This window comes from Parasteatoda tepidariorum, chromosome 3, assembly GCF_982258835.1.
Source record: "Parasteatoda tepidariorum strain Cologne lab strain chromosome 3, Ptep-v5.0, whole genome shotgun sequence".
NCBI classification, from domain to species: domain Eukaryota; kingdom Metazoa; phylum Arthropoda; class Arachnida; order Araneae; family Theridiidae; genus Parasteatoda; species Parasteatoda tepidariorum.
Genome location: NC_141757.1, coordinates 75,370,628 through 75,385,917, shown reverse-complemented (window position 1 = coordinate 75,385,917; position 15,290 = coordinate 75,370,628). Strand labels below are relative to the sequence as shown.

The window sequence follows — 15,290 nt, the reverse complement described above, 5'->3', positions numbered from 1 at the left end:
TGTAGATAATTTTATAAACAAAAGAAAGATTGGTAAAACAATATTTCAATTAATGTTTGAAAAAAAAAACCATTGAAATCATTGCATTTTTTTCAATTTGAAAAACATGTATCAAATGCAATGTGCTTACATAAAATTCCAATTTTTTTAAATACACTGTTCTATTGGTGGTGTAGTGGTCGGTTGGTTTGACGGTGAATGGTGTTACACCCAGGTAAGATCACTAGTCATACTGTGTTGTTTTCAATCTCAAAAGGAAATACGACTTCTTTATTTTTTTTTACTTTGGTAAAGCAGATGTTACATTGTAGAAGCGAAGTAACATGAACTGGCAGAAGGGTATGTCAACCCATGTGGATCCTGGGACAAGATATCAAAATTTAATTAAGCATAATCATGTTGTTAAAATGCAGTAAAATTTAAGATAATTAATATTTAAAAGGTAGAGGCAAATTAATAAAACAATAGAAATAAATACGAGATCCACAATCTGTGAGCACACATGGGGAGAGAGAAAAATTGCAGAAAAGAAGGTACCAACCTTTGGAGAGAGCTCTACGGGGAATACTGGTCTATCTAAAGCGCCCTCTTACTACATTGTTAAAATGTAGTAAAATTTAAGATAATTAATATTTAAAAGGTAGTTGCAAATTAATAAAACAATGGAAATAAATACGAGATCCACAATCTGTGAGCACACAGGGGGAGAGAGAAAAATTGCAGAAAAGAAGGTACCAACCTTGGTGAGAGCTCTACGGGGAATACTGGTCTATCTCCAAAAGATAGCGTCCCCTCTTTAGCTGTTTCGAGAATCTTCATGGTCAACGCGGTAGGCGCTGAGCCCTAGAGATTTCGCAAAGGCCAAAGACAAATAAGAGGGTGCTTCAGTTGGAGACAGCCCAGTTGGCAAATGGCACAACAAACATTGTGATGATCACATCATATATATTATATTATTTTTCAAATTTAAAAGTATTACTATTAAAAATATAATGCTTTAAAAAATTTTCTTTTAATTTCAGGGTACCTGCTGCAACATTACTTTTCCATTCAATCATGATTTTAATTTATGACTTTGATAGTCCAGGTATTAAATTAATTTTAGATTTTTTTAGTTCATGATTGTAGTATAAAATGTTTAATAACATTTGAAATTATAAGTAAATAATAGCACGTGTTGCCTATTGTTTATAAAAGAGATTGATATAAATTTCAAAATTTTTATATCATCTAAGTGGTATAAGAACATTTTGATATCGGCATTGATTGACTATAAATTTATGTATATGTTCTATACTGACTGAAATCCGAATTCAATTTTGATATAACTTACAGTTCAGAATAAAATTGAGCTTTTAATTGAATGGTTTGTGTTTTCCCCTTTTTTATAGACAAAAGCAAAATAAAAAAAAAAATTAATGTGTGACTTCAACAAAAGTATTATCTTGGAAAAAGTTTTGATTTCAAATATAGCTGTCATGAATAATCATTATGGGTTTTTATAAATTAAGAATTAAATTATTATTTCACTGAATCTTTTTTTAATAAAATAAGCCATTAATTGTAGTTTTTATTCAATAGCCTTGACATGCTAGTAGAAGTTATTCTATTTTTAGAGATTCCCTCTAGCTGTGCCTAATACATTTGCATGGAATTCAGAAACCTTTACATAATTTTTAAAATCTTTTGATTTTAGTGAAGAGCTGTTATTCTTTCTCACACTTTCTTATGATATTGGTATTAAATTCTTCTCATACTTTCGTATGATCCACCAATGCATTTTAATGTATAAATCTGAAAATAAAGATTTTGTCAATAATTTATTACATCTAATAGCTAAATCATGAATTTCTACAGTTATTACAAATTGTCTATTTTATTTTCATAAATATATTTCAGAATAATAGTGTCAATTGTAGTTTAAAAAAATCCATTGTTGTTTTTGGCAAGGAACAGTCATGAAATTCCTTGCCAAAGTTTATTCTGAATTTTATCCTGTTTCATTATCTGCAATTTATTTTATTTTCATCGCATTTTATATTTAGCATATTTATTATTTATTTATTTACATATTAATTAATTTATTTATTTACATATTAATTAATTTATTTATTTACCTACATATTTATTTATTTATTTTTGTATTTGAAACATCATCCTCCAAAGCTAATCTTAACTGTGATGAATAAGTATAATTTACTACTTTGTTTTTAATTAAATCCTGAATGGAACAACATTTTCTCTTCTATGAAATTATTTACCCACACAATCATATTCAAACAAAATCATCTATCTGTTTTAATTATCCACATGCACCAATTCTTTTTCACTATAACAACAAATAGCTTGATTTATGTATGATCACAAATATAGTTTTGAATTTTAGTAATTGCTTTTGAAGACAACTGTATTGATGTGCTACAAGATTTCATTTAGCTATGTCAAAAATCACTAATGGTGTTTCATATCGGTTTGCAATAACTAAGTTAGGCATTCACTTTTTCTCTATGGGGTTAAAATTTTTTCTTCACTTTTTTTAGAATTGTTATGCTTAGAAATGCTTGTTATGAATGCGAAATGGTAGTTTGTTAAAAAATCCCTTCTTAAGAACTGAAAAAGTTTTAGAAAAATATTTAATCAACTTATAAAAACTTTTTGAATTTTGCCTTCTAGCGCAGCAAAGGCACAAAATTTCTTATTTTGTAAAATTGCTGATGTATTTTTTATTATATTTTAATTAAATTATTATGATTAATAGATTTTTTTTAGCTATTCAAAAAATTGATGCACTATATCTATATTTTAAACTTTTTTTTTAAATTAATAAAATTAAGACAGTTATTTAATACTGAAAAAAAATTAGTTTTTAATTTATTCTAAAGAATAATTTTTTTTAATGTTTGTTGATGTTAATATTTACTGGCATTCTATTTACTTCATTCTTATTCATTGGCATGTATCACACGAAAATACATTAGATAAATTCATTGTAAGTGTAATAAACACTTTCTTTTTTTAAATTATTCTAATATTAAATTAGAAGCTAAGAACTGAAAAGAATGTGTTTCCTGTAGTAATTTGTTGCATTAATAGAATTATTTAAATTTATATTTATTTGAATTTATTTTTATTTAAATAGGTCTTCCAAGGAATAGAATATGCATAATTTTAGAGGCTCTTTTATGGCATATCTGTGTTCAAGGCCTTTTACAGCCTTCCCTTGCTTTATTTGTATCGCTCATTATTTGTCCTGTTGTATCACTTGTTGTTCTTTTAGGTAATTAAGATTTAACTCTTATAATTTTTGAAGGATAAATTTTTTACCATGTATTTGACTTTTGTTTTTTTATTTTCAGCATCCTTGTTACGTTTTTGTTGTAGGGTTGTTTGGGATATTGCAATGTTTCATATTCTAATCAAAAGGCGTGGTCGTGTACCGTCTAGCAATAGCTGGCTAGTCAAACGGATTGCTGGACCTGGTCTTTCCAACGAACATTTTTTTCAGGTAATAATATTTTAAACTTATGTTAAATAAAAAAAATTTTTAATTTGCAATTTTTTTATAAAAAAGTTATTGTTTGGATGTAGATTTATCCAGAGCAAGCTCTAGCTGCTTTTGAAGCCAAACTTGAGACTGAAGAATTAAATGCTTTCAAAGAAGAAGTAGAAAGAATTATTTTACTCCCACAACAAACATTTAGGTGAGAGATGCATTGAATTTTTAAAATATATTTACAATCTGTGGTCTTTAATAACTTAGAAGTAGAAATACCAGATTTTGAATTTATTTTAAATATAACCTAAAAATAGGCATTTATTTACAAATGCATATTTCATTTTCACCCACAATACAAAGTTGAATTATAAAACATATGAATATGTAATTTAAGAAAATTTATTAATTTTTTTATAATATATTTTTTTTAAAATCTTGATTATGGAGAAATTTTTTATTATTAAATAGCTTCAAAAATTTCGACATTCCCATTTAGAGGTAAAAAATAATAAATAAATTCATTCAACAAGTCATATATTTAAATTTTTCTTTTTTGAATCTCCTATAGGACAGCTAAGTATTATTTTTAGACTTAATTATATTCTTTTTAATTAAATCGATTAACATGTGACTTTTATAATAATTTTAAAGCTTTTACAATAATTTTAAAAGTCATATAATAATGTTTTCCATTTATGACAAAATTTTTTAAAGGAATTTTCTATGTACATTTTTAAAGTTATAATTTTTGAGGATTATGTGTCAAGAAATATTTAAACTTTGAGTCTCAAATTTAATTAAAGCTGTTGCTTATTTAATATACAATTTGAATACTTAAAAAGTACAATGGTCACTTAAGCTAAGAGAGACAAAATTAATTCAACTAGATCAATATCATAAATTTTATGTCTCTTTTTTTCTATTTATACTCTATGTGTGCTTTATTTTTAAGATTTCATATATATTTCTTGTAAATATTTGCAATTAAAAATACAGTAAATATTGTTTTTACATTTTCATTTTGTATAATTTTTTCACTTTTAATCAATGTTGGAGATAAACTCTGCTAATTTTACTTTATCACATTTTTTAATTGTTCTGTACACTGTGAAGATCAACAATTATTTCCACTTAATTTATTAGTTAGCAGATACCAAAAATTAGATGCATGAAATGGTTTTTTTTATTAACTGATTAACATTTTAAATATGATTATATATTATGTTAATAAAAATTTTAATTGTATAGGGAATTCGCTGCGCAATGTTTTCATCCTTTTTCTGCAACACTGTGCAAAGAAGGTGTTTATAAAGACGTTGAAAAAGAAGCTCAAGAATTGTTAGTAGCTCTTAGGGATCAAGTGGATAGGTAATTTTTTTTATTTTTGTGTTAAGTGTAAGTTTTCTTGACAAATAAAAAAATTTATTTAATTTTATGTTTTTAGTGTTTTTCTGTTTGTACCTTCCATTAAGAAAAAATATTTTTTTTAAAAATCAATCCTAATTTGTGTATGTGTTTTAAAGTTATTGGTTCAAATTTTTTTTTTCTTCTGAAACTTTACTAATATCTTGTATATGTAACCACTTTTATAAGATTTTCTATTTTTATTTATGTATTCAAATTATTACCACTTATAATACTAAGTATAAAATAATAAGTTTTAAACTATAAATAATTCAGTTTTTTTTATTGATTCTGTGTGCATTGTTATACTGTTTGTTTTATAGCTAATGTGTGTAATAAAGTTTCTCGTTTTTTTTAAGTCATTTTTTTGTAGAAATATGTGAAAGCTATATCATTTATAATTGAACTAATTTTGAAATTAAATAATACAATATCTCTCGCTGTAACTCTCTTTATATCTTTTAGGCGAAAAAAGGAACTCCAAACAGGTTTAGGAGTGAATGTTAGGTCCAAAGTCAAATTGGCTGCTGCAGATCTGCAAGTAAGATATTAATCTATGTGTTTTGACTTAAATGTTTAAACAGTGTGAATTTGTCAATTGTTAGGTTCTAAATTTTATATAAATATCCAATCATATATAGATTTAAAATATCAAATTTCTATTACCAGAGCTATAGGCAAACTAAACATAGATATTCTTTTTGATAAATATTTTACAATTTGCTATAAAACTAATAAAATATAAATTTTTTACCTAAAAAAAAGTGTTATGTCATACATTTTATCTTGAAACCAAAGTTTTAAGATATAAGCACTTGAAAACAAATTCAAGGAAAAAAATTGTTATGTATAAAAATGTGTATTGCAATATTAATAATTTGAAGAAAAAAATTTCAATAAAAAGATTGAAATACACGATTTTTTATTATAATTTTTTTTTAAAATTCATGTCTTAAACTAAAACTTAAAAAGAAAAGATAACTTGTATGACTAGTTCTCCTATTGTGAGAAAAGGAACTCATTTATTTTGCTGTCGTTTGTGATATTATATGTATATAAAAAGGTCAGTAAAAACTTTAACAGCAAGACAGATTTTTAATTTTATGTTTTGAAAAATGTAATTTATTAAATAAGAAAAAATTTTATTTTGCCAATTGGTAAAATATGTTGAAAATTTGAAATTTCAGTTAAAATTAAAAAAAACTTTTATTAAAGATTTTAAAAGTTAAAGCATTTTTTCCCATATCAAAAAACATTTTATTTAATTAAAAAGAAATTTACTCTTGTGTAATAGCCAACTTTGCATGTGGCCACTGTTATATTGCAAAGATTTTTCCCTGTCCATGTATTGAAGAGAATGCAAATAAAAGAAGAAGATTTTTGGGATAAAAAAGGATTATCTTTCAGAGATTGGCCAGGTACCTTCATTTAATAGTTATTAAATTTCTTTTCTATTTACTCAGACATTTTCATGTTAATACTCGCTCTTTTATTTGAAACAGGGTTCGCTGCTCAACTTCTAACAGAAATATTTTCTGTGGATATATTGACTCCTCTAGAAGATCGTGACACATGTTACCGTTTAGAGGTAATTAATTTAGTCTTTGCTATTTAATTGTAAATCAAATAATTTTTTAAAATGTTTTATTCCATTGTTAAATAATTAATGATGCAAAAAAATTATTTTCATGTTATTTTCAGTTTGAATCTTTCTTATTATCTATAAGTTTCTTAATGGTTTTATTTTTTTTAACTTTAATATTTGAATGAGAGATTTTTTTTCAGGCCCATGGTGTAAATCTCTCTAGGTATACAGAAATGCTACAGTCAGTTGCTTTGCAACCTAATGTGGATTTCAGCAATGTTATTCATATACCCAAAGGTAAATCATTTTTAATTAACGATCAAGTACATATCAATTTATTCTCACATTGTTTTAATTGTTTGCTTTTGTTATTGATATAGTTAGTTATATATTGAGTGATATTTTAATTAGTGATTATGCCTAGATAACAAATATTTGGACACTATTTTAGTACTCACTGATGTCCATTAATTAAGAATAATTCTGAATCACTTAGTTGAACTCTAAAGTAAATTTTCGCATGCAGAATTTAGGAATAATATGCAAATTATAGGAAGCTCTCAGATGGCACTGATAGTATGTCACAATGACAAGGATGTAAGAGAGGGTTATATAAGAAATGCTGGGTAAAGAAATAAAATTCTTTACAAGTATTCTGCAAGATGCTTAGTTCCATAACAGAATAGTTAATTACCTTAAGTGTCATCTCTAGGCTTTGGCAATGATTCCAAGATGATGGAAATGCCAAAAGACATTACAGTATTGGTCGCCTTCTGAGTTACAACCTCGAATGAAGACTCGCATTTGGCAGTATCTTCCAAAAAAAGCAGACAGGCCACATTATGCGACCTTTCTTGTCAGCTATCTGAAGCCATTCATATCACAGTTTCAAGGCAAACCATATATGTGTACAAATCCTATTTTATGAAATGTTACAGTTTGGGAAAAATTGGTTTATATGCTTGCAAGCCTGTCAGATGCATCCTGCTCAGCAAAGCTCACTGTCACCTACGTTCAACCTGGAGTAAAGAGCATGCAATGTGGACATTATCACAGTGGGCTTTTGTAATTTTTTCTGATGAGTCCAGGTTTAGCTTGCAGTCTAATTCACGTCCAACTTTCATATGGAGAATGCCAAGGTACCCATTACCAACAAGACTATGTCATTGAAGGACACCGTTATGAGATTAAAGGATTACTCGTTTAGGGTGGAATTATGCTAAACTCTAAAACAGATATCCATGTTCAAATTGAAACCATGACATGCCAAATTTATCGGGACAGCATGTACATATATTTAAGTATGCCATGAATGCAGAATTTGTATTTATGGATGACAACGCCTGTCCTCACTTAGCAAACATAGCAGACAAATGTTTTCAATCTGAGGATATCACCTGTATGGAATGGGCAGCATTCTCACTGGACTTGAATCTGATAGAGCCTGTGTGAGACATGCTTGGCTGACAAGTTGTAGTACATCAACCATCTCTTACATGTGCACAGGAACTTTGGAGAGCATTGCTTGTTGAGTGGAGTAATCTTTCCCAAGATCATCTCAATAATTTAATAGTCAACATCTGTCATAAATTTTTACTTCTCTGTTTTTTGGGCAATCTTATTTTTATGTTTGTAATTTAAATTAAAAACAAAGCAACTTTTTTATTAAATTTTATGACTGTGACTAAATGCTATTAAAATTATAACTTTTTATTTATATTATAATTTATTTTGAAATGAAATCTTGGTGTGTATGGACTTATAAGATAATTTGTTTTCGTTTTTTTAGGGAAAATTCATGTGCATTCACCATATTTAGATCTCAGTACATTTAATCCTATGTATAACACTTCTAATACAGTTCATAAAAAAGATGAGAGAAAGTAAGTGAATATGAAATTATATTTTTTTAAGGAAATAATTTTTTTAAATTTAATTTTATGTTTGTCAAATATTTATTTCCTATTTACACAGATTAATGTATTACTAAATATACAATCAGCTGTTAAAAAGATAGAGCAGAATTTAAGTGTAAATCTTCCCAGAGTAAGTCTGTTCTTTTAAATATTGCTCCGATTATGTGGTAAAAAATGTAGGTTAATTTTGAATTTGTTTTTAGCGGAGGAGATCATTATTTTGAAGCACTTATTCAAACATTCAACAATTTCTGAAAATCTTTAATTCAGGTGTTCCTTGTCCCTTCTATGGGTATCTAGTGTTATGTGTTTTTAAAACTCTCATGTTTTGCTATTCGCTTTACACTAGAAATGCATTTAAGCTCACTTTTAAAATCCTTTAGCCTAAAGCCTGCAAAAATGATTTGTAACCCAACAGTTTTATTTAGTATAATCAGATAAAGAGCAAAACATTCACTCCAGTTTTAATGATTAAGTAAAAAAGTCATTAAAAATTACTCAGAGAAAATAATATTTAAAATATGCAATTCTAAATTTCATTATTTTGTAACCAGCACTGAACAGCTGCACTGATTCTAAATTTTTGACTATCAATGTTCATATCTATAGCATTGGAAATTTGCACCCAATCCAGAAGACAAGGGAAATCCTGGGTCAAATATTGCAACAAACTAGCCTTGTGGAAGACTTTTTCATTGAATTAATCCGATTTGCGTTACATAGAGAGACAAACCACGGAGACTACTCATGGTTAGCCTGGTGGCAAGGGGATTCTAACCCATGATGCATGTACCACTGAGGATATTTTACATCAGCCCTGTGGTTGGTGCAAGCTGGAAGTTGAATTCATGTCAACCAGCCAAATGCTCTATCTTCTCAGTCACTGCGGCTCAAAATTTTATTATTAGAAAAAATATTAAAAATAAAATATGTAGTTTTTAAAATGATGAAGTCCTTATGGGAAAGCTAATAGGCCAAATATGGCCACTCAGCCATTTAATGAAAACATACTTTTATTCTACTGACAACTACTGAACTAAACTGATTTTATTAAGGTCTATTAGTTTAATTTTTATTTGATTTGTCATGAAAACATGTGACTATTGATTTGTCGAACTTCGTTTGTCGAAGCATGCTAGAAAACTAATTTTACTCTAGATTTTAAAGACTAATTATTCAAATTAAACGAATTTTAGATTCAATAACTGGGTCACCTAAACAAATGTGTCTTTGAAACTAATGTTTTCAAAGTAAATATGTTTAATTTGACTTTCATTTTTCATGAAGACTTATGTCTATTAATTTGTCATGAAATCTTTACGAGTCTAAATGTGCCAGGAAGCTAATTTTACTCAAGACTTTGAAACTTCTCACTGAAGGTGCCTATATGTTTCTTTTACGTACATTTTAGTGCCGTTTAGCTACATAGAGCTGCCATGGCATAATAACAAACGTACGTTGCATGCGAGTTAGGTAAAGTAAACTTAATCTTGAGCAAATATACGATTTCAAAAATGTTTGTTTGAGCTAAATGCATATTGAAAATTAATTATCTATAATGTTTTACTGTCAGAAAACAATTGTATCCATGGAAGAAGAAGCCTCAAAGCACATTTATTCAGAAGCTGATCATTCCTCTACCTCTGCCACATCCTGTTCAAATTTCCGTCATTATTTTTAATAGAGAAAATGAAGATCCTATTCCTATTGAGACTGACATGTGTAGTGATATCTTGAAAGTGAGTACACTCTCTATACATTTTCGTGTGGTAATGAGTGTTTTTTTTTTGCTTAGCTGTAGGTCATTGGTTATGTGGTCATCAAATTACAGTTTTGTTTTCAGTACTTTTTATTTGAGTTTAGACAAAACTTAGCATCCTCTCTTGTCAATCTGCATCCTTATATATATATATATATATATATATATATATATATATATATATATATATATATATATATATATATATATATATATATATATATATATATATATATATATAATATGTTATAAAGAGCAAAATAATTTTAATAAATCCATACAAAAATAAAAAAGTGTTCTAACTCATTATCAGCCAACAGCACCACATACCTTTAAAAGAAGTGCTGGGTTTCATTATAACAACATAACGAACAGCAAAATCTGTTGGCTATGTTGATCTTTTTATTTGCATCTTTTGCACATGTTTATTTTAGTTTAATGGATTATTATAGTTTATTCATTTTAATGAGAGTATATATATATATTTACTTATACATACATTTATATATTTTGAAAAACTGGATATTTAAGTATCTGTTCAATTTTATTTATTTATTTGTCATTGAGGAAAAGTAAATATTTTATATCTTTAAAAAAGAAAAATACTGAAAGTTGCATAAATCAAAATCAAATATTCATATGTGATAGTTAAATTCGGCAACATAAATAAATATTTTTATAGCTTGATAAAACATTTTTTATTGCCTTTTTATATTAAATGTGGCAGGGAAGAGAGTGAAAGTGATAACTATAAAAGTTTGGTTATATTTTTAAAAATCAAAGTAAACCATTGTTAAAAGAATTTGTTATAACAGCACATTATCATTATTATTTTACTTTCTATAAAGTTACTAAATGTTATGAAGTGTAGAGTTTATAATTTATACTAGTGGGCTGCGCCCCCTGCTCGCTAACGCTCACCAACCCCCGAAAATTGCTATGCCATCTTATATAGTTTGCGAAGCAAACCAAGATCGCTTCGCTCACTACTAACTTAGGTACATTGCAAATGCACAAAATTCTAAGAATTCAAAATAATCATTCAAATCCATACAACTTTTTTTTTTAAAAAAAGTTTTATCTTTTTAGTAAATACTAAGTCATTAAAATAAATTTGAATTCAAATAAGTGACATGTAATTCGTTAAACCTATTAGAAATGTGCTGTAGTATAAAATCTTAAAAGCGTAACAGCTCGACTGAGACTCATTATTCAATGAATAACTAATAACAATAATAAAACAAATAAATTCGTGATATAAATAAAAAAACGTCAAATAAATTCGTAATATATAAATTCATGAAAAAAAAAGCGCTATCGACAAAGACTACTCACTTCTGCCTAGCTTAATAGTATGAGATTGCTGCAGCTGAGAGGGTGAATTTCAGAAGAGATCCCATTGGTGAGAATGCTCTCTATGGTTATTTCAGTTTCCGTTTTTAAAAGCGCTATATGTTGAGCCACCTCAGCTAGATTTAGCATGTGACATTTTTAGAGGCAATCATTGGTCGATTTTCTAGCATTGCCATTCGGGGAATTGTAATGAGGCTTTTTTTGTTGCCATGTAAGAGAAATATATATATAGATTTGTGAGGAGTTTTTTGTGTTGAATCAAGTGTAAAGTTTTATTGTTTTATTTTTAAGTCGCTTAATGTTACAATTTTTCCTGAGTATTTTCATTTACAGTTTATAAGTAAAAATTATATGTAATGGTGAGTCTTTATCATGTAAATAGATGTTTAAATTGCATTATTGCATATCTGGTGATTACATTTCTATTATAATTTTTTTTATTGTAAAGGCAATAGCTGATGGCGCAAAAAGTTCTAATATACTGATGTATGAAGATGAAGATAGTCCAGCTGATGGACAAAGCGTTGCTACTACAGCTGATGATTTCAGGGCTGTCACTTCTGATTTAGAAACAATGGCATCAGAAGATAGATTCAGTCGTTCCAGCCTGAGCCGTAGTCACAGCCAACAGTTGAGTGTTGCCGATAGTATTGCTATTAATTTAGCATCTACTGAAGATGTTACACTTGAGCCTGGTGATCAAAAAGTTACATACAGTCATAGTTCATACAGTACTACGGTTTGAACTGTGAACTTGTATTTTAGTATGAAGTTTTATGAAATGCAATTATCATATGCTGAAACGGATATAAATCATGATAGTGTAAGAATTCAAATTTATGCATCTTTTTGTGCAATGATCATTTTCCAGTGCACACTTCATCGTCATCATAACTGCCAAAAAAAAATATGCAAATTCTCTAATTTGTGCTTGTGATTGTAAAATGTGCTGTGGTATATTTATTGTAACTTTGACCATTTCAAGTAACATATATTTTTATCAGTGTGATTACCTCATTTGTTTAGCTGTACACTCATCACAAGTGTATGTTTTAATTTCTTTTATTATGATTTAAGCACTAAAATTATAATAATTTAAGCTGTCAACTTTATATTATTTATACCGTTTTGTTATATGATTTTCCCCCTGATAATTATAAGAATATTTATGTTTATTTGCAAAGTGTGATTTTTTTTGTTTCTAAACTTACTGGTAATAAAGCTCAATTTTTTTTTTAATTCTTTAGAAATAGTATTTTATTATTTCATTATTATTTTATTTTTCAAAATGTAGATCTTATCCTTTTTTCTTTTTTGTTGCTATATTTTAAAAAACGAAGTGTATTCTTATGGACATATAATAGTTTCCTTCAGCATCAATAAGTAGTATGCAATACTTTTTGGAATCAAAATTTGGGCATTTTATTTTCATATCTTTTTATTTTTTTAATTTCCAAAATGTAACAGTAAAAATAATTTGATAGTTTAGTAAATGGAATCAAGGAATCAGTTAAATTCAGATTTCCATATTCATATGAGTCAAATTGTTTTATTTTAAATATGACTTTAGTAAAAGTTTATGGTAGCAAAATATTATATAATCATTTTTTTTATTACTAAAATCTGTAGTACTAAAATATTAAGTAACCTCCTCATTCTTTTTAGAAATTTTTTCTCAAGTTTTTTTTTTCAAATTTAACATATGCCATTTCTACATTTTTAACATTGCAGTTTGAATTATTTTTCTTATAATAATATCATCCCTTTTTTTTAAAAAAAAAATCTAAATTATTGTCTTTTTTTTTTTTTTTTTTAAAATTTGAACTCACAAAAATAAAATTTTCTTTAATTTTAAGATTTAAATAAATTAGCATTTGCGTGCAATTATTTAAATGATTTTGGTTTTTAATTTATATATGTTTATTATTATTTTTCTTGTTTGTATTTTATAATGTTAATTTTTTCTAGAAGCTAGTAATTACTCATATTACTAACAGCTAACTTATGAGCATGTGATGTCTAGCTTTTTATGTTTTTGTATATTTATACAAATTTGTTACTATGCAAGATACTATTATAATTTTTTAAAGTTTATTTCCTAGTGATGGTATAAATGTGATTAATTTATATCTATTGTGACTGATTTGCATTTTATGGCTAATAAATAGCTTTAAAGAATTATGCATTTATATATTGATGTGGTAATAATTTTGCGAGCATTTATGTCAGTAGTCAGTTCATTTATATTAAGAAGTTGTTTGGGAACATAAAGGTCAAAGAAATGTAATTTTCTTCTTACTTTTTAAATTAAATACTGAATTTTTCTCAATGTGTAATAGATTTCAGTTATGAAGAGGTGTCAACTATTATGATTTTTGATAATTCTCGTAATAATTTGTTAAAAATAAGTTTTTTCTCTTTATGTACCGAGAGTTATGAATTTTTGTTGTTTGCTGAAAATATTCAAATAAATTATATGTAGTAATTTCTTTTTAATATGTAGTTTATTCATAATATTAATATTAGGTATATACCTGTATAGAATTACCTAGTAAAAACACTTTAAAAATGTGCTTATTTGGTTTTTGTTAGCGTTTTCTGAATTATTGCTCTTTTATTATTGATAGCTAAGTTTTAAAGTTGGCACCTCTGATTATGTGTATATTCTTATCAAAAAAATAATTTTTCTTTCTTTTAAAATTTTTTTTTCTTTAACTTCCGTAACTTAACTAATTTTATAACATTTAACTCCTGAAAATTAAGTAATGCAAGTTATACTTAAAATTGGAATGCTGTTCTTCAATGTTGGTATCATCAACTATAATATTTATTTCTAAAATTATATAGCTTCTATAAAATTAAACAAAAGTGAAATTTCCAATTCCCAAGCACTCTTAATCGTTACTTTGTACATATCTATGTGAGTTATGACATAAGTTGAAATAATATATACTATATATGTCTTTAGAAGCTGGTCTTCAAGTTTTAACATTTCTTTAAGAATAATTTATATTTTTGTTGGATTGTTTTTTTTAAGTAACTGATTCAGCTTGTAGTGCTATTTCATTAGTACTTTTCATAGAGCTTATCTGCATATTGTATACTATGCAACATTCATTGCTGTATCAGGTAACTGTTATTTTCCCTTCCTTCATCTACTTAAATTTTGTTGCTTTATTGAGTGATTATATTTAAGAAGAATTTACGTCATGCATTATATTGTTTTTTTTATGGTCATTATTCATTTAGATTTTTCAAAAAAAAAAATTAAAATTTGCTAATGTGGCTTTTATTTTAAATTAAATTAACAAAGTAAATTACGCACAAAATGAATGAATAGAAGTATTATCAAATACTGTAAGTTGTTTGCTGTGAAAATATGTGACACTTCTATTAATGTAACAATCATATTAACATAAGATCTATATAATTTTTATTTAGTTAAAATTATAAGCATGTCAAGTCTTCAAATGTCTTGTATCAGATAGTACTCAACTTCGTTCTTTTTAGAATTTTTTTTTATTAAAGTTTGAATACTTATCATGTTTAGATGCATTGTACTGGAATTATATATAAATTTCTAAATTCTGAAAATTGAGTTTTCTCACTTTTATTTAGTTTTATTATTTTTCTTGCTGAATTCTTTTAATACTAAACTACAGAATTTATTCTAAACTCTTTAATTGCTTTATTCAGATTTTTTTAATTTCCTAATCTACTAATATACTATAATTAAATTATTGTATTTACAAAAGATTGTTGTTATTCATAAGATAC

General features: G+C 26.5%; 1 protein-coding gene across 1 annotated transcript in view; it reads left to right on the top strand.

Annotated features, from left to right (window-relative positions):
* LOC107448740 (uncharacterized) overlaps nucleotides 1-12,421 on the top strand; it is a 45,118-nt gene extending 32,697 nt beyond the window's left edge. The window contains exons 22-33 of the mRNA XM_043045060.3: nucleotides 1,023-1,087; nucleotides 3,140-3,277; nucleotides 3,357-3,505; nucleotides 3,589-3,701; nucleotides 4,745-4,864; nucleotides 5,366-5,441; nucleotides 6,195-6,318; nucleotides 6,403-6,488; nucleotides 6,686-6,782; nucleotides 8,275-8,368; nucleotides 9,975-10,140; nucleotides 11,962-12,421. Coding sequence (XP_042900994.1) covers nucleotides 1,023-1,087; nucleotides 3,140-3,277; nucleotides 3,357-3,505; nucleotides 3,589-3,701; nucleotides 4,745-4,864; nucleotides 5,366-5,441; nucleotides 6,195-6,318; nucleotides 6,403-6,488; nucleotides 6,686-6,782; nucleotides 8,275-8,368; nucleotides 9,975-10,140; nucleotides 11,962-12,258 — 1,525 coding nt within the window. The 3' untranslated portion in view covers nucleotides 12,259-12,421. The remainder of the gene's footprint in view (nucleotides 1-1,022; nucleotides 1,088-3,139; nucleotides 3,278-3,356; nucleotides 3,506-3,588; nucleotides 3,702-4,744; nucleotides 4,865-5,365; nucleotides 5,442-6,194; nucleotides 6,319-6,402; nucleotides 6,489-6,685; nucleotides 6,783-8,274; nucleotides 8,369-9,974; nucleotides 10,141-11,961) is intronic.
* The last annotated feature ends 2,869 nt before the right edge of the window (nucleotides 12,422-15,290 follow it).